Source organism: Branchiostoma lanceolatum, chromosome 12 (genome assembly GCF_035083965.1).
Source record: "Branchiostoma lanceolatum isolate klBraLanc5 chromosome 12, klBraLanc5.hap2, whole genome shotgun sequence".
Taxonomy (NCBI): domain Eukaryota; kingdom Metazoa; phylum Chordata; class Leptocardii; order Amphioxiformes; family Branchiostomatidae; genus Branchiostoma; species Branchiostoma lanceolatum.
The window spans coordinates 16,946,474-16,973,118 of record NC_089733.1 but is presented as its reverse complement, the minus strand read 5'-3'; the positions used below and the strand labels follow the sequence as shown (position 1 = coordinate 16,973,118).

The following is a 26,645-nucleotide window of genomic DNA, read 5'->3' as shown; positions in this document are numbered from 1 at the left end:
AACCATCATATCAGAAGCGTGATTTACGAGCAGCTAAAGACAGCCCTTCACATTTGACGTAGGGTCGTCCGTTCAACATCAAGGACAGACGCGCGGTTTGGACAGTACCATTATTCTAAATGCGGGAGTTTCTATTCAGCACCAAGGACAGGTGTTGTCCACGGAATACCGCAAAACGTCAGATTGTCGTAAATCCTCTCTAGACTTGTTTATCGTCTATTTGAAACAGAATGGATGAAAGGAATCAACAATAACGACTCTAGCCATATTCCTGATACCCATCTCACATCATCTATCCCCTTAGTCTAATTATTTGACCGTTAGGGCGCCACTGAGGATTTGGCAACCAGTTTTCTCCACCCTTCTCGGTTTTCTGTTTTTGTTAGTTTTTCACTTTAGTGTTCTGCCTGTCCGCTCTCTGATTCCCTGGATGAACACAGCCTTTGGGAGGGGGGGGGGTAAAATTACTCAGTCCATGGTTTTGCTTCTTTTGATAGATGTCAGTTAGGAGCTGCCACATAGCTCAACTGGTAGCGGTCTCGCAATTAAGCTCCTGGTACCAATTCAGTTGCTACGCGAGGGGAGACCCGGTTCAATCCTGGGTCAGGACATCTCGGTTGGGACTGCATCCGTCTTTCGGTAGGGACTTAAAATTGGAGTCCCGTGTTCGAGAAGGTTCCACAAGCACGTTAAAGGGGAAGTGCTAGCAATCAATCTCTGTGATACTATAAGATATACTGTCTCCTGCTACAGAAACAGCAAGGAAACGTGCTGCTCTATGTACCACTGGGCACTACAAAAGGACAATGGCTGAATGAATGGTTGGTTGGTTGGTCGGTCGGTCGGTCGGTCGGTCGGTCGGTCGGTCGGTCGGTCGGTCGGTTGGTCGGTTGGTCGGTTGGTCGGTTGGTCGGTTGGTTGGTTGGTTGGTTGGTTGGTTGGTTGGTTGGTTGGTTGGTTGGTTGGTTGGTTGGTTGATTGTTGTAGTAGCCTTTAACGGTTAACTCTACTTGGTGAATATTTCCCAACACACCTGAAACCATGACATGCATTTTCATACCACTCTTAACTGCGTCGCTTTTGGGTATGAGATGGTCCCTCGACATTCATTAAAAAAATGATTTCACTTGCAAACGAAGTACGACATGTTGAGAACACCCCTTATAATCAGCCAGCCCTAGTCCCTGTAATGATCGCCCATTTTGTTTCCTTTTGTCCCGCCATGACTCTGACAAGTATCATTTACTCGATATTTCCCCACTCAACGGCGCGGCCTTTATTGTAAGCAGGGACAAGTAATGAAGAGGGTCTCTGCTTGCCTAAGCACGGACAAAAACCTTTTATTACACATTATCAGCAGAAGCCATTAACACTGATGTATACACCCTTATCATGTCAGGGTTCGTTGAAGAGCATAGTTGGTACCAGAGTAACGGGGTCCATAAGCCATTTGTGTTTTGTTAACCATCCATCGATTTCAGCTATGGCACAAGACACATCGGAAGAATATGAAGAAAGACTGAATGCAGCTTCAAGGCGTTTCAACGACTGCAGATGCAGAAAACAGCGGAGGATGGTGGTGATGGTTTCAACTGTGGGATATCCCTGTAGCTCCACTGGAAGCAGCCTCAAAGTTGAGTTCTCAGGTACAATAGGTTTGTAACTGGGAGACTCCGGTTCAATCCTGGGTCAGGACACCTCGGTTGGGGCTGCACCCGTCTTTCGGAAGGGACGTAAAACGGGGGACGTCCCGTGTTCGATGAGGTACCTGGAACACGTTACTAAGGGGAAAGGCCAGCAACCCCTTGCTGTAAGAATATACCTGCTACTGAAACAGCAACATATAATTCATGAAACTTGCTGCCCTTTTGACATGTGCCACTAGGCATTACAGGGTCTGAACTAATCTCCAAGCAGATCTATTGGTTGCGAAGACCGTATCAAACTGGCAGAAGAAGTATGTTTTGCAACCTTGGATTGCTATACAAGCTCCTTCTAACAGTTGGATACGGTCTTTGCAATCCATTGGGCCTGCTTGGAGGCTAGGTCTGAACGAACTATTTCAACTGTAGGTTCACAAGAGCTATCGACCACTCCAATTTGGTGTCCGTACCATCTTCAGATCAAAAAATACAATAACCGGAAGTTCCACTGCAGTACCATAACAAGCCGCCTGGAGGCTTAAAATCTAATCTTTTTAATGTCTTAGCAAGACCTGCCCACATATCAAATATCAATCCGTCCCGGCCGTTTCGAGTTATCGTGTTAACAGACAGACACACAGACAGACACGCGAGCAATACCTCAAACACAAAATCATTGGCGAAGGTAAAAAAACCTATTACTGAGTATCATACGAATCATCATCACTCCAAAGCACATCCTAAACACTTGTAACTCGTCCGAAAGACAAGCAGACGGCGATTTGTCGAGTCTGCTTTTATCACGCCGATTATTGTGGTTGTAAGATTAGCCATTTTTTCATGAGTGAAATACGTTATGTTATCTCACTACTTATGTGCCAAATCCACGCCGTAGGTTTTACGAAGGCTCGGTTGTTAAGTGGGTCGGGGTTCAACTGTAGTAATAAACACCATTAGCGCGGCCCCTATCTCACAGTTCCATTATTGTTAGATCACTATCATTAACTCCGCTGCGGTTTGGGGTAATAATCGAGCAATATTTCCTGCCGATATGATCTGGCGAGCCTCTTGGCCAGCTGAGGTCTAGACTGGCCCATAGCCCCCATGTGGTGTTACTGCCCTCCGTATATGTACGGTAGAGATGCAGAAATGTTCGCGGTGGTTTTATGTTCGCGGTTTTCGCGGTGAAATTTCAGCGCGAACTTAAAACCGCCGCGAAACTTATTGGCCACCTATGACTGTGGCGCTACTATTGTTTCAAACGCGAGCTTTAAACCACCGCGAACACTCCATTTTCTCCCTACCGCGAAATAAAAATAACGCGAACTTAAGTGCATTTACAGTCCTCAGCATAGCTGCGGTACAGCGCGATGCTTACCTCCGTGAAAAATGGAGGTATTGTTTTTGGTGTGTCTGTGTGTTTGTGTTTCGGTATATTTGTGGTCAGTATAACTTTAGAAGCTCTAGATGGATTGTAATGATATTTGGTATGTGGTTTGGTGCTGGGAAGACGAATATCAATACCATTTTGGGCCCCCTGGTGTGTGACCTTGGTAATGCAGCAGAACATCCGGTTATTGTATCTTTTGTCCTGGATATGCTGTGGTCTTGATTTTTTTTTTGTGGCTGTTAGTGTAAGGAATAAGTCGTGTAGGTTTGGGCCCCGTAGCAGCTTGCTCTGGTTGTTCTCGCTTTCTGGTCTACGTACATAGGTGGTCGCTATAGACAGGATTCGTAATGCTTGTGCAAATGGGAAAAATTGTCTAAGGGACCAGCAAAACATTGGACGGATGGCCTTTATGTATAGGTGGTCACTTCTACAGATTTGAATTTTTAAAAGCGAAAAGGGAAATACCGGAAACGAGCACCGATGTTTCAAAAATATACTCTCCGAGCGGACGTTGGGTTTCGGCTTGTTTTTGAGGTCTTTTATGAGTTTTTGTCAAGCTTTCTATTTTGTCACGGTTTCGTAACTTGGCAAACTTAAAGAAACCGTGATAAAATAGAAAGCCCGAAAGGGCCAGAAAAAGGATTCATCCTGTTTCTTCTATCCTGTTCATTGTATCATGACGAAGCTGGAATAGATTGTGCCCCTAGCCCCTCTAAGGAAAAAAGAAGCATGCATTGTATCTAATTAAAGGATAACAGTTACATGTATATGATATAATTTCAAACATTGTCGTTGATTCTATTTGCTATCATCGTGCGAGCAATAAAGTATACCATGCATTTTTAAACATTTACAAAGTACAACACTGTCTTGAATTTTTAGAAAATACAACTGCTACATTTTCCCCGCTCAACCGACCCCCACAAAAAAACATTACGCCTGTGCTATAATGTACGCATTATGAATAGAATAACGGTTTTAACGGTTTGCCTGTTGTCTCGCTCACCCCTGGACACAAGATTAAAAGCCAATCAACCCCAGGGCACCGTGACTCGACCCCAGGGCAGCCTGGTTCTAAATGCACGCCGGGAATGGGCCTGGCCTCTGACTGCTCTGCCGGCTGTATGTGTGGAGTTTTATGTCAGCCATATGCCGCGGAATACATGCATGGATAACCATCTCGTAATAACGTAATAAGGACTGGTCGAACCGATGGTTGCAACGTTTTATTACTTCGCATTTGTGGCCACGAACTGCATATAAGCCACATAAAGTCCTGTCTAGACGTCTTCATGACTTCTGTATCCACTTATCTATTTATGGTTGCTGCCTCATCTCAACGCGAAGTAGTACGCATACTTGTTTCTTTGTTTGTCTGTTTGTTTGTCTGTTTAGTTATTTATGTGTTTGTTTTCGCACCTGTGAACAGATGAATCACGAGATGGAACTTTAGCTTGAAAGTTCATATGTGTTGGTAGAAATCATTCTAAAACGTAGATTTCATTCGGAAAAATGGAACTTTCCTTTTCAGCTTCGCCAAGAAGGTTATGTTTTCGGGTGCGTCTGTGTGTCTGTTCATGTTTGCGAGCAGCATAACTCGAGAATGCCTGGGTGGATTGTCTTCATATTTGTTATGTGTGTAGATCTTTATAAGACCCTAGAATGGTTAGATTTTAGGTTACCTAGCAGCTTCTTAAGGTACAGCAGCGGAACTTCCAGTTTAGATGTTCTGGACATGCTCTCAGTCTGGTCGTGATTTTTGAGTGGTAGATGTCTCTTGCGGCAGAGAATAAGTGGTGTAGGTTTGGGCCCCTTAGCGGCGCTTTTTTAACTGCAGAGGCCGAGTTATTTTCAGATTTTGAACTCAATGTGCTCGTAAGTAAATAACTTGTTCATTTATGTGTTTGTTCCATACCTGTGAAGGTAGAGTCGGTGAACAGCACCTTTTTTTTTCTATCTAGTTGGAACATGTATCGTTTTTCTGTCTATATTTAAGAGAAACATTGTATGCTCACTTTAGACAGATCTGCAAGAGTTCGGGATCTTTTGTCATTAGCGCACGGCTTTTCGATGAAGACTTGAGAATGTCTCTGCTTCTACTTTGCTTATAAAACATCCTTACATCTCGGTTTTCTACTCAAGGTCTAATAAGTCTGGACACGACTGGAAAAGAGTCAGAGTGTCCTTTCGGATGGGGACGTAAAGTCGGCGGCACCGTGTATATATGAGTTAGCTTTAGGCGTTAGGTTTCCAAACAACCGTCAAACCTCTGCACGTAAAAGAACCCAGCACATTTATCTAGGAGAGTAGGGGTGACCCGGCGTGATTGGCCAAAAACGCGAACCGTAGCGAAGCCGCATTGCACTTCCACTAGCCACTTGAAAATTTGAAAAAGCATCATGCTTCACCTCAGTTGACGATGATTGCTTTACCTTTTACGTGTTCATTTATTATCTCCATTTATCTCCATGAAAAATGGAGATATTGTTTTGGGTGTGTCTGTGTGTCTGTTTGTTTGTTTGTCTGTTTGTTTGTCTGTTTGTGTTTCCGGACCACTCTAGTCAGCATAACTCAAGAACCTCTTGATGGATTACAATGATATTTGGTATGTGGGCGGGTGTTGTGAGGCCAAAATTCAAGGTCGATTTTGGGCCCCCTGGTATGTGACCTTGGTACTGCAGCAGAAATTCCATTTTTGTATCTTTTGACCTGGACGTGCTATGGTCTTGATTTTTTGGTGGCAGGTAGCTTGTAGTGTAATGAAGACGTGGTGTGGGTTTGGGCCCTCTAGCAGCTACCTCTGGAACTGCAGGGGCGTTATCGTGAAAATCTTCTAAGGAGAATAACTGAACAAAGGAACGATGGATTTCCATGACATTTAGTATACACGTAGCTTAGACAGAGATGTACACAATGAAGTGCAAATTATGCTAATTAGGACTTAATTTGCATAACTAATGAGGAAAATCTATATTTGCAGTGTTTTCCATTATCAGACTCAAATACATGTAACGTATGTAGTTTATGGAAAGTGGATCATCAACAGATACCAATTATGCAAATAAATTCCTCATTTCCATAATTAATGCAAAAACACCATAATTCATCTAATTGGAAAATTATAGGACTGTCAATATTGCAACATGTGTAAGTTAGATAAAGGTGTTTATGACCAAGCATATATTATGCAAATGTGTAAGTCATTTGCATGAATAGAATTGTTCATGGAGATATGAGGTCGTGGAACTCTTGTTTGTTTTTGTTTTCTGTGTTTTTGATACAGGGTAGGCACGCCCAGTGTTAAACACACTGCTTTACAGGCGTGCCCTGTACAGAATAATATTAACAGAAAGTAACGTAAACAAAGAAATAAGAACTAATAAACAAAAACTACCCAAAATAACAATATTTCCAAAACCGAGCGTCAATCATAATCATATATCATAAATCAAAGCGTGCTGTCCAGGCTGGCCTGACAGACTACTATTCAAATTACCGCGATGAAAAATCGCCTTGTCGTGCACTTCTTTAATTGGCCACGCCCCATCGCCATGTCCATTTTCACACCAATTACGGAGATAATCGGATCAAATTTCACACCTTGTACGTCAGACGTCACCCGGCAGACACGGCTAACGAGCTGTGATGAGTTGGATTAGTCCATTAAGATGGGGGGTGAATTGAAGTTCGCGTGGTTTTTATTTCCCGGTAGAAAGAAGATGGAGTGTTCGCGGTGGTTTTAAGTTCGCGTTTGTAGCACTACAGTCATAGGTGGACAAAAAGTTTCGCGACGGTTATATGTTCGGGCTGAAAGTTCACCGCGAAAACGGCGAACATAAAACTACAGCGAACATTTCTGCGTTTACAGTACTTAGGTGACCGATACATTTTGAAGCACTCAAGAATATCATACGAGTCACAAAAGGGATCTCACAAATTACGATGCCACATAATTGTTAAGACTGGGTTTTTTTTCGCAAAATGTTGGCCAGGCCGATTGAAAATTAGGCATGTATGTACCTTGTCCGAGTTTTAATGTGTATAATGTATATACTGTGTTTAACTTTGTACAACCTTACTAAACCATCCTGCGATTATCCTCAATTTTTGTTATATTTTGTCGCAAACCATCCAATTAAACATGTTGTTTCGGGGTGTTTCGATTCATTTCGAAAGTTTTTCGTTTAACAGACGCTGTATTCATGATTAGGTCAGTTCTCATAGTTTTTTTTAAGGGGTCAAAAATTGTCTTGAATATTGCCATTAATCTTAATGAATGGGTAAGATAGGCTCTGCCTTTGCCGTTATTTCATGAAACGGAGAGATATTCAATTGAACCTGTTAGATCATTTTCTAGGCCTTGTACTGAACCATGTATTGAAAAGATGATGATGTATCAAATAGAGTAACGACGTCTGTCAGTCATAATGAATTTGTTCTATAATTTTACCGTGGGTTGCGTGTCAAAACAAATCATAATCATGGAGTGCTAATGATAAAAGAAAATATACATTTTCAATCTATAACGACAAAACTGGGAAATACCAGAGCAAACGGCTATAAAAAAAGACCTGAACAATAGATGAACAGATGTCGATCACTTCTAATTTTTACAGAGTAACAAATAAACCGGAAGATTCAAAAAAAATTCCTGTCGACCAGAGGGTTTGTCCATTTTGTCCAGAGATAATTGAAGGCGAATATCACTTTTTGATGGTATGTCCCAAATATTTTAATATACGTAATTCACTGTACACAAAGCTATCATCTTATATACCAGGATTTATTTCAATGGACTGAAATAGCAAACTTAAGTACATATTGATATGTGACAACCCCTGCATGGTATACATAGGAAAATATATTAAAGAATGTTTAGACGATAGAAATTCCTCCAATGTTTGTAAGAACCCATTCTAAACCCATACTATACACTCTTGTATTAGGTAAATTAGCTCTTAGATATATATAGAACTGTAGTTATGTACCAGCCATACTTTGTACCTTGTGCGATTGTTGCGTAATAAAGTTATCTATCCATTTATAAACATACATAACGCTTTGTCTGCATTCTTTCGCTGAAAATATACTTCACGATAAGTATTTCCGGTCACGTCCGCTCGCGCGAGACTTGACGATTCGGACTTGTTCACGAGAGCGTGTCCCCTCATTATTGAACTTAAATCACTCCTAATGGCCAACAAAACCTTTGCCTTGCCTGAACACGCTGGGGCCCCTAACCCCAATCGCACTCCGCTAACCCTTCCACACTTCCATCAGAATGCTAATTTGCCCCGCTAGAGAAAGATTTGGCGGATATTTGGGGGCAAAACCGGTCGACTGAGATATTACTGCACGCCCAAAATGGCCGGGAATCAATGTCGCCTCCCTGGCATGGCTGTTTCATTTTCATCATAACATATCACATTGATCGCCGGTAACATATATTGCTGTGGTACGGGATCCACTTTGTCGCGTAACACGTATCCAATAAATGACAATGGAGTTTTATTACTAGTGTCCATCGTCCGCATCTTTTTTGAAGAGGGGAGGATGGGGGAAATGAGTAGGACGATACGTCGACTTTTCCCATCCCCCCTTCGTCCCGACAAGAAGGTTCTTCCTTCGTGCCGACTTCTCTGAAAATATGTTGTCGCCCCGAATGCAATTACCGCCCCCCGCGCATTGTCTGCGAAAAACAGCATATTAACCTTTGAATTGTCGAGTGAATTGGCTGTCGGCGGGAATCGGGGTTCGGCCCATTTAAACCTCAATTGTCGCCGCTTAAATGGTTGCTGGGATGAAACCCTTTACGACCGGTCCAGCCAACCCCGACATCATTTCGAATTGTTACACGGGAGCTTCAATGATGTTGAACGAGGAGGCGGGGCTTGTGGGAGCGAGGGCCGCCATCGGCGGATCGTTCCGACATCATCTCTCTCCCGCTGGCTGGGGTAATGTTCGGTAAGGGCCGGCATTCTCCCCCGGATCATTATTGACCGTCGTTGTATGTCGATGATGAGCCATAATCTGGCCGGTCCAGCGGCGTTACAGGCGCAGCGCCCCTCCCCTTCCGGGCCCTTCTCGCGAAGCGGCCGGTCGGACTAGTTCCGCGGTGTCTGCTGCCCTCATAAAACTCACCTAATCGCCTGCTTTTCTTCTAATCTGCGCCCTTTAGCTTTACCGCTAATGTCTCCGTGCCTCGTTAAGCAAATTGTCTTTGTGTCTTATCAATTTGCCGCCGTCTCAACAAGTCGCTCCGCAGTCGTGTTGTCTCGGACATCCGGGACATCTCGGTAGGAATGTAGAAACCATGGCAACGGATGTACCTTTATTTTATCGTCCGAAAACTTGAATTGAAGCTTCGATTCTGTTCTTTTCAGTTTGCCCAATTTTTCGTGAAAATTTTGGACCGGACTTTCTTTCAGTTTATGATGAATATTATGAGCGAGCGGTCCCTTTGATAGAAGCACTCCATCTAGGCACGTTCTTGCTCCAGCGGAAAATTGTGGGGATTTGTAACTCATACGTCCAATTTTCCGCCTGTAAATTGAGCTTTTCCGATTCATTTATCTGCAGTAAGTTCAAGGCCCGGTGTCGAGAACCATTTGGCACATGCGCATCAAAAAGGCGCCTTTCCCATTTGTCATGAACAAAAATTACTGGGGAGGGGGGTAGCCTCTACCAGGCCCCGCGGATGGCTGGGAAAATATAGTCTCTACCAGACTAACTACGCCAGGGTTTCACTTGCAGGCTCCGTTAAACGGGCGAAATGTGATCTTCACTGTGGACTGACTCTACTGGCTAATTATTCCTTTTTCTGCCGAATTCTACGATTCATACGCCCGTAAGAGGGCCTGGTGGAGGCTAGGGAAAATAGTAGAAGTTGGCCAAATAGAGTGAATAGTACGCTAAGGGCGTCGGCTACGGAGAGAGGGTCCAATCTGCCATCCTAGGCTACAAGTGAAACCCTGGCAAATATCAATATTTGGCAAATATTAATACCCTATAGCCGGTGTGGTTAGTCTGATAGAGACTAGGGAGGGGGGGGCGCATATTTCCCTGTGATAATAACACATTTACAATACTTTACTTTTGCTGCAGCACTAGCACTGTTGTTTATTGGTGATTTATATAAACTAGCTGTCATTACATTTTTCTGTTTATGTTTCTATCTTTTCTTTGTCCATTTGGCAAATTTCTTCCTGAACTCTACCTACTTTTATTAAGGTTTATCAGTTTAGATTTCCCTCTCGTTTCTGTGTTGCCTTTAGAAATTTCTAACATCAAATTGATACGAATTATGGCACTGTGTTCATCAAATAATTTGTAAAACAATGCAGAGTTTTGTATTTTGTGATTTTGAAGCGATTTTCATCTGTTTTATTGGCATGGACAACCTTATAGATTATATAGTTTTTCAACATACATGTATATAAAGATCAAGAGACATATGTTGCACACAGAAAGTGCCACATGAAGGACGCAAAGTCACTTCATAGAAGAATATTATTGCACGACAATTGTACACGGTACAATGTATACGTATGGCAACAACTATCAAACATAGTACAAAATAGAGGTACAGACTGAAACTTAACACCCTAATTACCAATACAGTACAATAAGGGCTAGCATAAGTCTTCGATACAGTGTTACAATCGAGTGGGGCTAATAATGAGTTTCGCTATTTTTTCTTAGAATAAAGCAGTCTTTTGTATATTTACCTATTTTTGCATTGTGGGAGTTGTTGCATCTAAAGATGTATTCAAATCCGTCTGTAGCATCGAGTCTCTTAAAATCTGTTGTACTTGATTTGAGAAATGTGAATAAATTATTACGTAAAACATCAAATACATAATAAAAACGGGACATACAATAGTTTCTTTGTAACATGCTTTACCGAGTGGTATACATACAGTGGTTCACACGCATGCACACACAAAAATGTATACGTGACGTTCAAAAAAAGCAATATAAACGAAATTTTAGTTTTTCTTCGAATGTCAGGTTTGGGTGATACTTTGGTATCTTGTTTATCTATTTAAAACGCGATAGCACTATTATTTGCCACTATATCAAGTCAAGTCTTTCTTTGACAAAAATTTTATTCTTGATTATCATAGAAAAATTAACCAAAATGTATAGAATTTACCCAGACTGGCTTATAGAGTGACAAACTACTAGTATCGTCTGTAACATCACCTCAGCGACACCACTATATCAGCTCTATTCTCTCTAGATCTTTCACAAGAATTTTCTTCTTGATTATCATGAAAGAAAAACGAATTGTGTGATTTGTCCAGACCGTGGATAGAGCGACAAACTATCGTCTGTAAGTTTACCTCAGCGGCATCACTATATTCATTCTCTCTAGATATCTTTAACAAGAATTTTCTCTTTGATTATCATTAAAAAAAATAACCGAATTGTGTGATTTGTCCAGACCGTGGATAGAGCGACAAACTATCGTCTGTAAGTTTACCTCAGCGGCATGTGACGTTCCCGCCAAATTTTCTCGGCCCGATATTGGCGTGTTATTGGCGATTTGGCGGGGCAGCTGTGCCGAACCCACCCCAATCTCCCGCGTACTAATGTTCGGAATGTATTAATGCGAGCCTTGATAAGGCACGAGTGGCCATGATGAGCCCACGGCCATTATGTAGTGATCACTGCAATTTTCCACGCACAGACGCCACAACTGCTTGTTACCGTGGATGGACCCGACTATTCACAGGGGGTGCTATAGACGCTACTAGTGAAAACTGCCGATAAAAAAAGAAAGACAGAAAAAAGATTTCACAAATTTACGACATACAAAATATTCATCTGCATGTCTTTGCAGAATTCGTTACGTTCTTATTGGCACATTACATTCAAACTATATTTTAGGGGGAACGAGAAGAAAAATGACATGGTAAGACACCCCTACCGGGCCAAATGACATGTCCCAATGCAGGTAAGGGGGGTACTATGATTATTAGAAACTCTTAGCCTTGTTTTCAGTTCAGACGACTCCATTTTATGTGAAATGATGTTTATTACTTTTATGTACTGTAGAACTGGAAATATCTACATTCCCTTTTTAGTAGAATGTTTATCTATGTGCAAGTGAGAGAGAGAGAATGGGGAAAGGCCATTAAAATTCATGATGACACAAAGTGGAACAAGCTAAGCAAGCTGCGGCAAATTGCTTCATTATGTTTCCCTGCAACCCAAAGGTCTGAATCAAATAACAGACATTAATTTTACCCTGTCAGGGGCTCGGTCTTTCTTCGATCGCGGGCTGGGGTCCAGTGATCCCGCCACCACCTCCCCCTCTCTCAGCGCCTGACATTTACCGCGATGACGTCTCGTGTCTGCGGCAGCTCGCGCGCGATCCTCCGAGGGAAGTTTGCCGGTGACCCGGTCCGTTCCGGAGGGAGGCGCGGGACGTGCCCCATTTTTCATAGATAATTACTTGTTAGTGAAGGTTCAGGCTCCAGAAGTCGCTAACACGCCGCTTGACATATAGCCCGTCTCCAGGGAGAGCGGCTCGATAGGAAAGAGTCCTCGGGGGGACCTGCCCCCTGGCCCCGAGGATTATTCCTCATCTTCCCGCGGGTTGAACACCCCACAAGAAGCTCTAACAAGAGCGCTTAACATTTGAACCTGCTTGTTTGATTGCTCCGAGTGAGGGTAATGTCGACTTACATGTGTTCCTGGCGGGATGATGAATGATTGAGATGGATAGAGAGTAGAGATGGGTAGATATTCATATGTTAATACCTGCGTTATGCATTGTAATCGGTAGGCCACGGTATATACATCAACTCCCAACGAGGCAGCGATCATAAATACGTCGGAAAGTTTTTACTCACCGTACCTTATTCTACCTCCCATAATGACATAAATACTGATATTTATATGCTAATCTTTCAGATCGGTTATGGTCAACGATCGCTTGGCCGGGGCAGCCCCGCTTTTCAATCTATTCTATTAAGCTACAACGGAATATTATCCCGTAGAATGGGCCCTGGAATAAATCAAACTAAAAAGCGCCACGTTATGGACAGGACTGGTGTAGACCCCATTTTTCCCGCGCCACAATCTAGATATAATCTTGTTCTTTTATTCCGCGTTTGGTTGTCCTAATGATCATTACCGGTGTACATGACGGATTAGGAGGAGCCGATGACAGGTGGATTTGTTGGGGCTCAGCCAGAGAAAACAGACGATGATCCGACAACGCACGGGACTAGATCTCGCCATGCATCGTGGGATCATTCCTTATAATGTTTATTGCACGCTGGGACAGCATTATGAATTTTACCAATATTAGTGTGTAAAGAGAGATGAAAAAGAGAAATAATCGCTTCTCAGTGTCGGTTCAACAAAGGGGCATGGGTACCGGGTGGGGCTGGAAAAGTCGGCGGAGGGACCGTCTGATATCCCCGCCGAGCCGAACAGCCCGAGCCATTAACCTAGGCGGGCTCTTTAGCCGAAATTGAAATTTATCTGGTTGAAATTGAACAGTTCTGCCGACAGGCTGGAATCAGCGCGCCTCAAAAGAGGGAGACCTCCGTCTGTAGAGGAAATTCACTAGGTCCATTATAGCGGCATAAGTACAATCCTAATTAAATTATGGCGGGCCCGATATCGTGCTTGTGATCGCGATAATTTTGGTTTTATGAGGGCCTACATTGTCAGTAGTTAGCATGCATATAGATTGCGTATTACGTCCAATGATGGTGCATTATTGTTTTATTAATACACTGATGACTGTTGGCTATATATACTCTTGATGTTCGGTGGCAGCCTTCACTGGAACTGAGATTATCAGATAGAAGAGAGAAGGAGAGAGTGCGAGCATTTCGGGGGAAGTCAGCTAAGGTTATTTCCGTTTTCCGGTGGGGTCAACGACAACTGCACTTTGCGTGGACCTAGTACCTGCACACGGGCCTTCGGATTCGATACTTCGCCGAATCCATTTGAAAAATTAGGTGAGATACTCAATATTTTAATAAAAAGTTTTTTTTTAGAGGGATAACTTGCCTTATACTTTATATAGGCTACTTTCGCGATCTTTGCTTGTGCACCGCTTCGCCAATTGTCAAACGAGGGCGCCAATTCTTAATCTTGAAATCTGAACAAATTCGACACGTAACCTGTCGGATTCAATCTTAAAAGACAGACTGAATTGTTGACCTCTAAACAAAGTGAGCGAAACACCCTGCCGAGATATGAACAGTTCCGCGTAGTGTTGCGTAGCCGTCTCAATAGATATGATTCGATTACGGGATAATTGGCGTCCGACTCATATTAATCACAATGCCGTGAGGCAGTCCCCCCGGCCAAGCCCTCAAAGGCCGCCCCGCCAATGATTTACTGCCTTTACCCAGCACATTTCACACTTCCTCATATACCTGCATGCATATGCGCCTGGCTTTATTTTGAACCGGCCAGAGTACTAATGGTCATAAAGGCCAGCGAGCTTCAAGCGAGTGCTTCTCTCCCCACAGTCGGTGTACGATCGGAGTGGGGTGCGCTTGTGCCACCGAGGATCTCCACCTACAACATGCCGAGTACCACCGAGGAGATGCCGCCAGCCGACGGGGACAGGACGCACCCTGCCCCGAAGGCGGACGGCCGCAGCAGCCGGTTCACTCCGGAGTTCGAAGGCGGCGATAGACCGGCTTCCGGCGCGAGCCCGGCGCGGGACCCGCCGACCTCGGGCCTGCACCCCGACCTACCGCGAACACCATCGCCTGTCAACGGCGACCTGCCCGGAAAGGAAGGCCTGGAGGATAGAATGGCTGACTCTAAAGACCTCCTGGGCGATTCCTTGAGCGACAAGAACAGTCCCAAGAAACCAAGCTCCGGTAAGTGAAGATCCTTCAACTTCTGAGTGATTAGAAGACTTCACTCAAGTTCTTTTTTCCGAGTGGTGTTGAGGTTTCCCCGCTCCAATCTCGGGCCCGCCGCTACTTGAGGTAAATAGAGGGCTTTGTCCGCTGGCTTTGTGGGGAAATTAACCCCTTTATCAGTTCTTAGTGACATGCTTTTCCGTCAGAACAAGCCGGGACAACATGCATGTCGTCTGCCAGCCGCTCCGGGACAACAACTTTTGACGAGCGGGAGCGTCACTCTGTATTTTTACGAAAGGCTTCTGTTTTGGTCTCTTCCTTTACTACCAAGTAACATCTACTACGCTTCTGTTTATTTTATGCGGGTTTGGAGCAAGTTATAACATTGTGTAGATCAGTACCACCACAACTTTCACTGAAAATGAAACATGGTATTTTCAACAACACTGGTCCGTAAAGTGAGAGAAATTTGTTAATGTTATCGCCACGTACATCATTATGTTACAGACTTTATTTTGTAAAGCGGTACGCCTTTCTTACGAGTCTCTTGTAACAACTAAACTCCGAATGTTGTCTCAGAACTAGAAACACACTTCAGCCCACTTCATGTAACAAAAGCTCTGGACAACACGTCTGTTTGCCTACAAATTACACACTAAACAGAAGCCATACCAAACGGCCATTAACTGTTTGCCGTGGAACGCGCATTAGGGCGCTAATTCTTCCACACACCACTGCAAACAGCTTACCTCGAATTCGACTTCTGTTACCACCGCAAAACTGGCCTGCGATTTAGGCTTGTTTCCGGTCGTCTGTTTCTTCTTTTAGCTAAATTGAGGGTCATGTAGTCTGTCTGTGAGGCTAGCCTATACTTTTTCTGTCACCAATTGTAATTGTTGATTCAAATTAGGCGTATTTCTGCTTTTGCTGTGTACATTATTCGTACGGGGATGGTGTTCTGACATTTTTGACGAGGCTGAAATTAGGTTTTAGGTTTTTTTATCATCTTGCTTTGTTTCGTGGCTGCAATAAAAAGAAAATGGCCAGGCCGTTTTCAATATCTTTTCCATTAAACAGACGTGTAAGCGCGCCTATCGCAGGTTAGCGTGTGGGTGTGCTCATCATCTGTCCGTTAACATGCAATCCTCTCAAATCATGAAAAATTGTTGTCATAACTTGTCGGAGCAAACGGACGGGAACTGTCGGTTCGCATCAGGCCTCGTGCCAGTGGAGCCAGGCAAAGCAAATCCCCACAGAGTTCTGCGGCGCGCGAGCTCGCCTTTTTAACTGCCCAATTGAAAGCAAAACTGCGGATTAGAGCGATACCGTTTGTTGTATTGTGTCGTCAACAAAGCGTCATAAGCATAACAAAACCACTTGCAGACACTGTAGTTTGGGCCTGTGTCGGAAGCCTGTATTTACCTTTGTAGATCATCATCACAATATAAGTATTGCCTATCACATTACATTGTTGTTGTAAGCGCTATGTACGTTACATGCATGACAGGGCTCTGCTATTGTTCCTTCGCCGTCTTTTTGATTGATATTAAAAGATTAAGCATGCAAATGGCCGACATGTCTTTCTTGGTGGCGGCACGCGATAGCCTGCTCCCCATTCACAGAGCAGTCGGCCCCACTCTTCTTCACACAGATGACGAATTAGACAACCGAGGAGGAAAAAAACACACGGGCCCTGTTCAGTGTCTTAAAACAATGGTCTGCGAGTAACCTAGGAAGGGAAAACTCGTTAAGTTTGACGGGGTACAGACCGACAAGTTTATCACCGATGTCTAGCTGTACAATAAAATAAAAAATGGTACCAAAAACACCAGAAACGAGAACACGACTGGAAAGACAAAAGATGTACACAGTGCGAATCCATTTACCCAAAACAATTGGCGGCCAATATACACCCCAAGCGCATTACTCTAGATGATAGCTAATAAAATTGGGCATCAAGGTTCTAATAACGGCACCGGGGTGGTTTTGTCGGGGAGGTTAGTGAAAATATTGATCATAGATCAGTGAGGATAATAAGTTTTTATTCCTACTCTTTTGTTCTCCGGGTTTTTATCAGAAAATTCAGACGGAGACGCGGGTAACGTGAGGCGGTACAGGACGGCGTTCACCCGGGAACAGCTAGCGCGGCTCGAGAAGGAGTTCTATCGGGAGAACTATGTCTCCCGCCCGAGGAGATGCGAGCTGGCCGCGCAGCTCAACCTACCGGAGACAACCATCAAGGTAAGACAACAATACTTGTGTACAGATAAACTAGCCTCTACCAGGCTCCAGAGGTGGCTGAAAAATACTAGTAGTAGAAATTGGCCAAATAGAGTGAATAGTATGCTAAGGGAGTCGGCTACGAAGAAAGGGTACCCCTAATAACAGACTATAACTCCTCTTGCATGTTTTTCTGTCTATTTGGCCAATTTCTCCTCTTTTCATCCTACTCTCTGGAGCCTGGTAGAGGCTAAAACAACGATACAACAACACGTGGGAGGGGCACATGGTGGGAGTGAACCCAGCCGCAAATTTGTAACCGAGATGAAGCCGTGACACGAGAATCGAAAACATCTTTATTCTGATTTTCTTCGAGACTTGAAGATATATGGCTGGATGTGACAGACTCAGAGGCACGTGGGTTTAGCTCCGGAAATCATCGTTGAAGAGTTGGAAATTACATCAGAGTTAGGTTGAGATTTTGGTTGCTGAGAATCTCGACTTCTTTTTGGAACCCAAACAAATTCTTACCCTTGGTATTGTCGGTGATCACAGTCGGTAGTACCTCCCTATGGAAGCTATTGGGGTTAACTTAAATGTTGTCAGAAATGAAGTCGTTCTAAATACCCATCGTCTGAATCACACGAACTTAAACGTTTAACGTCAACGCAAATTACCGTGTCTCCTATGACTGGTTTCTGAGAAAGGGTGCTTTCTTGTTTAACATCAGAAAGGGCCCCAAATAATATTGAAAGTTTATTGCAAATTCCTGCCTGTAGGCTAATTGCAAGTACATTTTACATGTAACACGGAGTGGACGTACAGACAATGATAACAAAATAGCATATGACTACTAGTACTTTAGTCTTAGCTACTGACACTAAGTTCTAACTTATTGGGTTCGGTTTCTTTAATAATTATAAACGTTATCTTCGAACTACCTTAGCCACCTACGTGTTGTTGTAGTCGTTATATATATATTTCACCATGGTTGTATATTATGTCATAATGATAATTTTGTAAGGAAAAGATGTAGTCTACACCCTATAGCTACCAGACCATTTTAGTAGTCTCTTCCAGACTAACTACGCCAGCTATAGCATAGGGAGAATATTTGCCAGGGAAGTTTTGCCACCAGAGGGTTTCATTTGCAAGCGGGCGAAATTGACCCTCACCGTGGACTGACTCTTCTGGCTGATTATTCCTTTTTTTTACGAATTCTACGATCAATACGCCAGTAGGAAGGCCTGGTGGAGGCTAAGCATTAAGAACGTAGAGTCATCTCTTGTCTGACAGACAGGGCTTCTGACAAGGGGAGGTAGAGTCCATTATCACTGGGGGGAGGGATAATGAGCGCGGGAACACCGGACGGCTCCTTCGCCACAGGCCCCCATAAACGTCGGCTGTCCTCCTCTGTTGACTCAACTAAACGATCTTCTAACACAAGCCATGTGACCAGGCTCCACACAACATTTCCTCTGGGATTCCCGCCAAAGAAAATGGCGGAGGGGGGTGGGTGGCGCCTCTGTGATAAGAACCCCCGCCGAGAATCTTCCTCAGAACCTCGGCGGAATCGCTTCTTAGTAAGACATCTTTGATCACAGAAGTCACCAGTCTTGTCCAGTTCCTTGTACCGCCATGAATGTCCGCTGAAAATAAAAGCCGTGTAGTCTCTCTGTTTGAGGTTAGCGGCGGTATCCACTTTGTGTCTGACCATAATGGTGGATTTCCGGTTCCTAATTGCACCCATGCTGAAAACAGCTTACTCACAAAAAGTGACGTTCGACACAACACAGCCACCTGCCTGTCCCACACGAGGTAAACGTTACCGAACAAGCGGCTATGTTCAGTGTTCTGTTCTCTGGTCTTAGAAATGTATTGTACGACTGGACTGGTGGGTTAAAAACTGTCGCGAAGATGGCAAAAAAAATTACGGCGCTCGGCTAGTACTAGGACTTATGTCTTAAAGTGAAAATTAGAGTTGCTACAAGCCTAACCCTTTCAATGAATAAAAATCTGTCGGACAGGAAATGTAGATAAGAAAGATGCTGACGAAACAGGAAGACCTAATGATGACTCTTGTTACCCTCCAATGTTGAGGATACCCTCGGAATTTCTAGCCTCTTGTGGTGGCTGGCGTTTTTCTATGGGTTTTATTCTTTATTAAAAATTGCAACAAGACAATACATAGTGGAGCGCCAGGCAGCCAAGCTGATTTTGCGGACTACTTAACATTACAATTACTGTATATTGAAATACAACAGTAAAATACTAGAGACAATTCTATGTTTTTTTGTACCGATCAAGCTTGGCCATATTAGAAAAAAGTCATAGAAAACTGCTAACCACACAGAAGGGCTACGCAGGAGACTGCTAATTTTTTCCCTCAATAGTCTCGCACTGGCAGAATATATATGTACATTTATGCTACTCTCCAAGCAGAGCTAGGGTTTCGGCTGGTTTTTGACGTGTTTTTAGGCGTTTTTTAGGCGTGTTTTTAGGCGTTCGACACAACAAAAACGATGACAAAGTAGAAGGCATGACAAAAACGCCTAAAAACACGTCAAAAACCAGCCGAAACCCTAGCTCTGCTTGGAGAGTACATTTATGCCCTGTCAGACTACAGACACAAACGGATGAAATAACATCTGCTAGTCTGGAGTTCTAGATTAGGACCGTTCCTGCATTTATTGGGTGAAAATTTAATTGGCTGCTAATTGCAACCATTTCTTAGGCTCTTTAGTGCACACAAGGATTTTTAGCCTTGGTACAAACCAAGGAAGTTTAGAATCAATTTGATTGTTCAAACATATTTTTCTTCAAGTCTTTTTCCTCAGTGGGGCTAAATGTCACAGAATTTGAGGTAGAACTGTATTGTTGTGAAGTCTCATCGTTATTCGCTTTTACTACTCTCACTTCGTCCTTGCCAGACTAACTACGCCAGCTATAGGGAGAATATTTGCCAGAGAAGTTTGGCCACCGGAGGGTTTCATTCGCAGGCTTTTTTGCCAAATTCTACGATCCATACCCCTGTAGGAAGGCCTGGTGGAGGCTAACTCTCACTACCAGTTTCTTGTTTTGTGGTGTGTTAAAAGAACCAGACACAGAAAGTATGAAAGCGCCTTCAGACAACCAAGGAGGTTGGAATTTATGCCTAATTGAGACACCGAAAAGGCTCACACCTGTATTTTCTTCCCTTTGGTTTGGTTACTTCGTAATTCAGTGTAGCTACCAGAAAGTTAACTTCATTCACAAGTTGTCTGCAGTTGCTTGACGTACATCCAAGTCCAACACTTCTTAAGTCTTAACTTTCAAGTCCAGCTCAAGGCGGGGGTTTAAAGTGGTCTGACGTTAAAAGTTCTGTCCTGTCGTTATTAAACATGCCTGATTTCTCGCCAGACTACATCTTGTAAGAGAGTTAGTTGGCATATTTACGAGGGTCCTGGCTGCTATCGGTAGCTTAGCGGCCCAAGCCCGCAGGGTCTCGACGCCTCTGCTTTTTACCCAGCGTTTCAAGCAAGCTTGATTAAGTGAACCTTCTCTTCCCATTGCCAAACTTAGCATTAAGCGCCGCTCCATCTCCTTCATCTATCATTCCTCTCATCATTTACATCATTCCTTCTCTTAAAAATTACACTAATGGAGCCCATATCGCCACATTATCACCCTATCTCTGGCGGGGCTTTACTTTCGGCGTGGCGGAGGCATCTTTCCCCTCATTTTTCTCTCCACTTAGGAGCGGTTTGATGTATGGGGTCATTTGCACTGGCTCCGCGATTCCCCGTCGGAACGGCTGCCCAAAGCGGCAACTTCTGCCGTAATCTCCACTCCAAAGGCCTCTGGTGCAACTCCGCTCCGGCCCCGGCGAGAGAGGAATTCATTAAGGGCTACTCTGTCAGAATTAGTAGCCGGTTTCTTTCAGGATCCGCCGCTTCCTCAGCCCCCTACAAGTTCAAGTGGAAATCCATCCATCTATCCTCCAACTTGTCGGACGGAAGTGCTCGCATGATGCGGTCATAACGAGCCAACCCGCCATCTGGCCCGCTAAAAATGAGGCGTTATGATCTCACGTAATGTAGCACATTTTTCCTCACAAATTGGTTCACATATGACTGTAGTAATAAGTCCTGCTATCAATACATCTCTCTCTACAGTCGCATGCATCTTACACTACGTGGCTCCCATCTTGCAGGCAATTTTTCAAATAAATCTGTTTTTCTCTCCGCATTGGAAGGGGATTCATCTTGGGGTAGCGTTGCGGTGCGGCGTCAGGTACCGTAGATATTGACGAAACCGTGGCCAAATATCTAGACATAAGGCTCTCGTTTCAAAATGAAACGGTTCCTTGTCGTGATCGTATGAATGTGACAAGACGACACTGTACAGATCAAGAAAAATAGATGAGAAGAGCTTAGTTTTAAGCAGGAATTCCCTTGGCTGCATTGAATTTGGACAAAGCCCTAGAGGACGCTTGTGCTGCATTTTCGTTCACGCTCTCCCCTACCCCGTTCACCATCTTTGGCACGCACGGCACCTGTACCTAGTGAGTCCCCGCTTAATCTCAAGCCCCTTTACCCTCACATTTATACAACAAACTTCCGCCTTTTTCAAAGATCAGGTCCACACAGAACCCATCGCTTGACTCCCTGACCCCACTCCTTTACGTTTGGCTACTCTTCCACCTTTTCCCACCCCCTCTCTCTTTCCAGATTGACATCGCTCTTTCTGATGATATTTTCAATTACTCCGCACACCCGCCCCATTTGTTTCAATGTTATATTAGCCGCCACTAAGATTCTATCATCGCTGGAACCCACCTATCGCCCAACAGGACTACTTACATGTCTGCCTCGCGCTTTTTCGGGATAAAATCGCTTGTATCTCGGCGCTCGTATCTATGATTGTAGAATGCCCCGACGCCATCTTTGCAAAGCGTCATTTTTCTTCCGACGAGAGCTCCTAAAAGCGGTGGGACCTACTGATACGACATTGCGATATCCCGTACGATCTATAGCCTCTGACCTTAAACAATTTTTCACTAAGATAGTGAAAGAATTTTTCTGGACGTTTCTTTACATTTTTATTCTTTATTTTGCGCTTGCCTTTTGGGATGAGAATCGTTAAAAAAATCACATCTCAATGTGCATAATAACATAGCACGATCTCTTGCGAATTTTTGTAAAGATAGAAAAACTGGTGTCATAGTTCTATTCCCTGTCCTTACTGGCGCATTGTTATGTTATGTACATATCTATTGTCGGAATTGGTGCTACGCATTCATAAGGACAAGACCTTAGAAAGCACGGTGTTCGTTTAGGTTTACGAGGAAATGTATCTGGTCATAAAGGAAATCTAATTTCTAAATTGGGTATATTGTTTGTATATCGTCTTGTTTAACGAGCCACGTGTAAAGTAGAAAACAGATGTCATTTGTTCGACAAGTATGTGTAGCGTATACGCATTATCTTTTGAAATACGCGTATAGTGCAGGAAGGTATTTGGGTTATATTGAGCGTTGTAAAATTGGAAACCATTGTAAAATCAGGAAACAAAAAAGCACCAGTGTAGCTAAGCATGCGGGGGGAATTGTCCGCATGTATCCGATGTTTACATGTCACTCTAACGTGGCAGGTGTTAATACTATGTCGCGTGCAGATACACCTAGGCGCGCGTGTTTCTTTTATCATCGCCGTTTCATGTTATTCATACACATATTTGAAATTCTGGGATCTAGTTCGCCGTTGTAAGGGGATAGATAAGGTCATGTAGCGGCGGACGTGTACGATGTTATGGATTACCATTGCAAATGTGCCCTCGGATATTTTCTGGTCAGCTCGGAGTCGTAAAGAGCCCTTTGGGTCGGAACTCGTTTGCGAATGAAACTGTGTGGCGCGTACTTCGTTTGTGGGACCAACGGTGGCGTGTGAGCTATCTGTTCACCTGCTAGAGTCTGTACGTGTTATAGCGATTCTTTTAAGGATACTCACACGATGGATAGTTGTCTCCGACTAATATTAGCTTATCATATTTATAATCTAGCAACAATATCTTTGATTCGGCCTTTGATTCTCAGGGTGGAACAAAAATTTTATTTCTCTCCTAGGATTTTGTGAGTATTCTGTCAGTAAACATGTATGTTGTTACTTACCAATGTATCCGCTCAGATATTGACTATGCTGGGGTATGAATTTGTCCTAGGTATTGATGAAGAATGTTATATTAGATGCTCGTAACAGAATGTCTGTGCCTGTCTGACCAATGGCGTTCTTGTTTGCTTGCAGGTGTGGTATCGACTATGTTGAGGTATGTCTTTGGCCTAGGTATTGACTATTGATGAAGAATGTTATATTAGATGCTCGTAACAGAATGTCTGTGCCTGTCTGACCAATGGCGTTCTTGTTTGCTTGCAGGTGTGGTTCCAGAACCGGCGGATGAAAGACAAGCGGCAGAGACTGGCCCTCACCTGGCCTCATCCCGCGGATCCCAACTTCTGTGCTTACATGATGGGACACGCAGGCGCACTGGGATACCCCTACCCCGGCACCATGCTGCCGCACTACTACCCCAACATGTCGGCCTTCGCCCCTGGAGCGACCCCTTACCCCTCCCCCCTCAGAGCGCCGGACGCGTTCCGATCCCTCACACATCCGTACTTCAGGGTACCCAGCACCGCACGGGACTTATTGTACGGTACCCCACCCAGACCCCCCGCGCTGTACGGGACCCCTTCCTCCTCTTGTAACTGCCAGTACGGATGTTACGGCACGCAGTGCACGCCGGGAGCGGGGAGGACGCCGGATTTCCTGACGCCGTGTCCGACAAGAGTCAGCAGCACCAGCGACTCTCCCATCTTCTCCCCCTTCTCTCACTTCTCCAAGCCAGAACCCGCCACAGCCACCACAGAGGTCGCCCCTACGCTCACCAGATAACTTCGGGGCTCGAACAAACGGTAATTTTTCCCGCTTGGGGCGAACTTGTCATCTCGAATGTAATTTTACCGACTTCAAAGAACGGGAAACAGAGCACTGGGACAACTGCTTAATGGTAATTACCACCTACCACACCACATGAAATTTGCACTGCCATAATCTCTCCAAAATTACTGTTCACACAAACGACTTTTCCTATGTTACAGTCTTATTATTAGGCATTTATGGAAGTCATAGGAAGAAATAGAGTAGTCGGTAGGGGCTGTTAAAACGCACTTAGAGGCTGTCATTGACAATGCTGTCTATTGTACAATCACGCGAAGACTTTTCTACTAACTTGGAACAAAATTTATCGACCAGAGTTCTATATGTATGGAGAGAAGGCATGGATTGTTCGTTGTGATACAGACGTATAATGTGTAGTATATATAGAGAGAGAGATACGCAAGGATATTTGAAACGACTTGTACATATTTGTATACTCTTGCACTGGACGAAAGAGATATTAGTGTTATCTGTTATGACTATATTTTCTTTTGCACGAGGTCTAAAATGTATTTTTCAGTATCTTTTACTTATTGTTATATATATCGTGTATTTGACCACTTATTGGTTGATATGGTCAAAGCTAGTGTATCATTGTACAAGAATTCAGCTGTGTAAATGTATATATTAGTACATTTTCGGAGGGCCTAATGCCGTCGATTCATCTGTGGACATTTTGTACGCGCCATTCGCCGCGTAATTGTATGACACGGGTGACTAGACCCGCCAAACTGTGGAAACTGGAACATGTCATTGAATCATCACAACTGATCGTGTTTGAAAAGTGGAAAGCTCTACGCCCATGGCGGCGTCTGGTCCTATCTACACCACATTGTTCCTTCTCGTGTCCAAAACGGAGTCGAACACAAACGTTAACGTTGATGCCAACACATGAAACCTTCACTCGAATTCCACACAACCGTTTCTTCAGCGATCGTCGGCTGCCTTGTTGTGTTTTCGCCACAATTGTATGATTGGTGGGATGATTGTACCACTTATGTAGATATGCCAATAAAAAGTTAACTAGTGAAGCTGCTGGTAGCCAGTTTCTTTGTCAACTCGTTTCTATTCCACAATGATTGTGTATCTATCTATTTATTTATTTATCTATCTATGCTAAGGAAATACCTGTTTTCCACTTGGATTTCACTTCATGATATAAATATTTGTGAAGACTTGACGTCTTGTGGGTTGTCATTGAGCCACGCTTTTCTTGTCGAGTGCTCACATTGTAATGTAGGCTAATGACGTATTTAGTGAGTAGGGGGTCGTTGGATCAAAGCGCCGTGCCGACAGCACCAACAGACGAGCCATTGATGACCAGGATGGCGTCTTCATTCTCTGCATTAGTAGCTAATAAATACTGAAAGGACGTAGCTCCGAGCAAAAATGCGAGGCGGGCGCCCTCGAGAAAAGGTTCCATACGGCGAGGAAGGGCATAATCAAAGGCTTGGATGGTCGCAATTACGACTAGATGCCACCAGTGGCTAATTAACATTTACTGGGACTCCTAGGGAGAGAACACGGTTCAGACAGACGCTCAGTATGGCAGACAACTTTTCTTCTGACCGATCATTCAAATGAAGACAGTTAGTGGTTGTGAAATGGCCATACGGTGATCATAAGTCATCCAAATATATTTACGCTAAACGTTAGTCTCTAGCTCTATCAGATTCATTGGTCTGCTGAAAAAAAAAGTAACAGCAAAAAATTGCTAAATATTAAATAGGTAGGACAGTATGTCAGAGGAATTGCTAACATGCAACTCTAGTCTATGGCCATCTAATTTCGCTGTTAATTCTGGCCAATTTTTCGGCAAACAAATGTCTCTGGTAAAGGCCACTTTTTTTCTCGTTATCATCGTCAACTGGGGCGAAGCATGATGCGTTTTCAACTAGCTAGTTTTAGCCAAACACATAAAATCTTCGCGATAAGTGTGTTGGGTTCTTTTTCTACTCAATTCTATCAATAACTCGAGAAAATACATAGGCTTTCCATCTACTAATTACCAGTATCATCAATCTTCTCGGACAGTTTTCAAAGATTCTTGGGGTGAAAACAAGTAGTCAATTGGCACACAGAATTTGACATTTTGAATGAAAAGCTAGCCTATGATACCGCTAGCCCGTATAGTAATGCTTCGGTCTCATTTCCAATCCGGGGCCCGGCCGGGCAGCCTGTGGGAACGAAAGATATGATATTAGAGACAACAAAAGACACAGACTGCAAAGAAATTACTCCTAAACATATATTGTGTATTATCTTGATGTGCATTTTTTTTATTTTTCATTATCGCAAACAGCCCGGTCGGGCCCCGGATTGGAAATGGGACCGAAACATCAGACAGTGCACAGTACCACGCACCGATATGTAGTCTATCCGTGTCAGACTAACGCGTATTCTGTAGACAGCGCAGAAAGTCATTACCCAATTAGACGTATTCCATAGGAACTGACCCACGTTCTGTGCGTAATGGGTTTGATGGGTAATACGGGCCGGGGTGAAATGTCGGGGATGATGCCCGTCGTCCCCAGGGTACCGTGGGCTGATGATGGTGTTAATCACCCTGGGA

The 26,645-nt window shown here is 43.8% G+C and overlaps 1 protein-coding gene across 1 annotated transcript; it reads left to right on the top strand.

Moving 5' to 3' along the window:
* The first annotated feature begins 14,383 nt into the window (after positions 1-14,383).
* LOC136445976 (homeobox even-skipped homolog protein 2-like) lies at positions 14,384-25,131 on the top strand. The gene is made up of 3 exons (XM_066444235.1): positions 14,384-14,894; positions 16,957-17,120; positions 23,510-25,131. The coding sequence occupies exons 1-3, from the start codon at positions 14,393-14,395 to the stop codon at positions 24,026-24,028; spliced, it is 1,185 nt and encodes a 394-aa protein (XP_066300332.1). The 5' UTR covers positions 14,384-14,392; the 3' UTR covers positions 24,029-25,131.
* Positions 25,132-26,645: the final 1,514 nt, after the last annotated feature.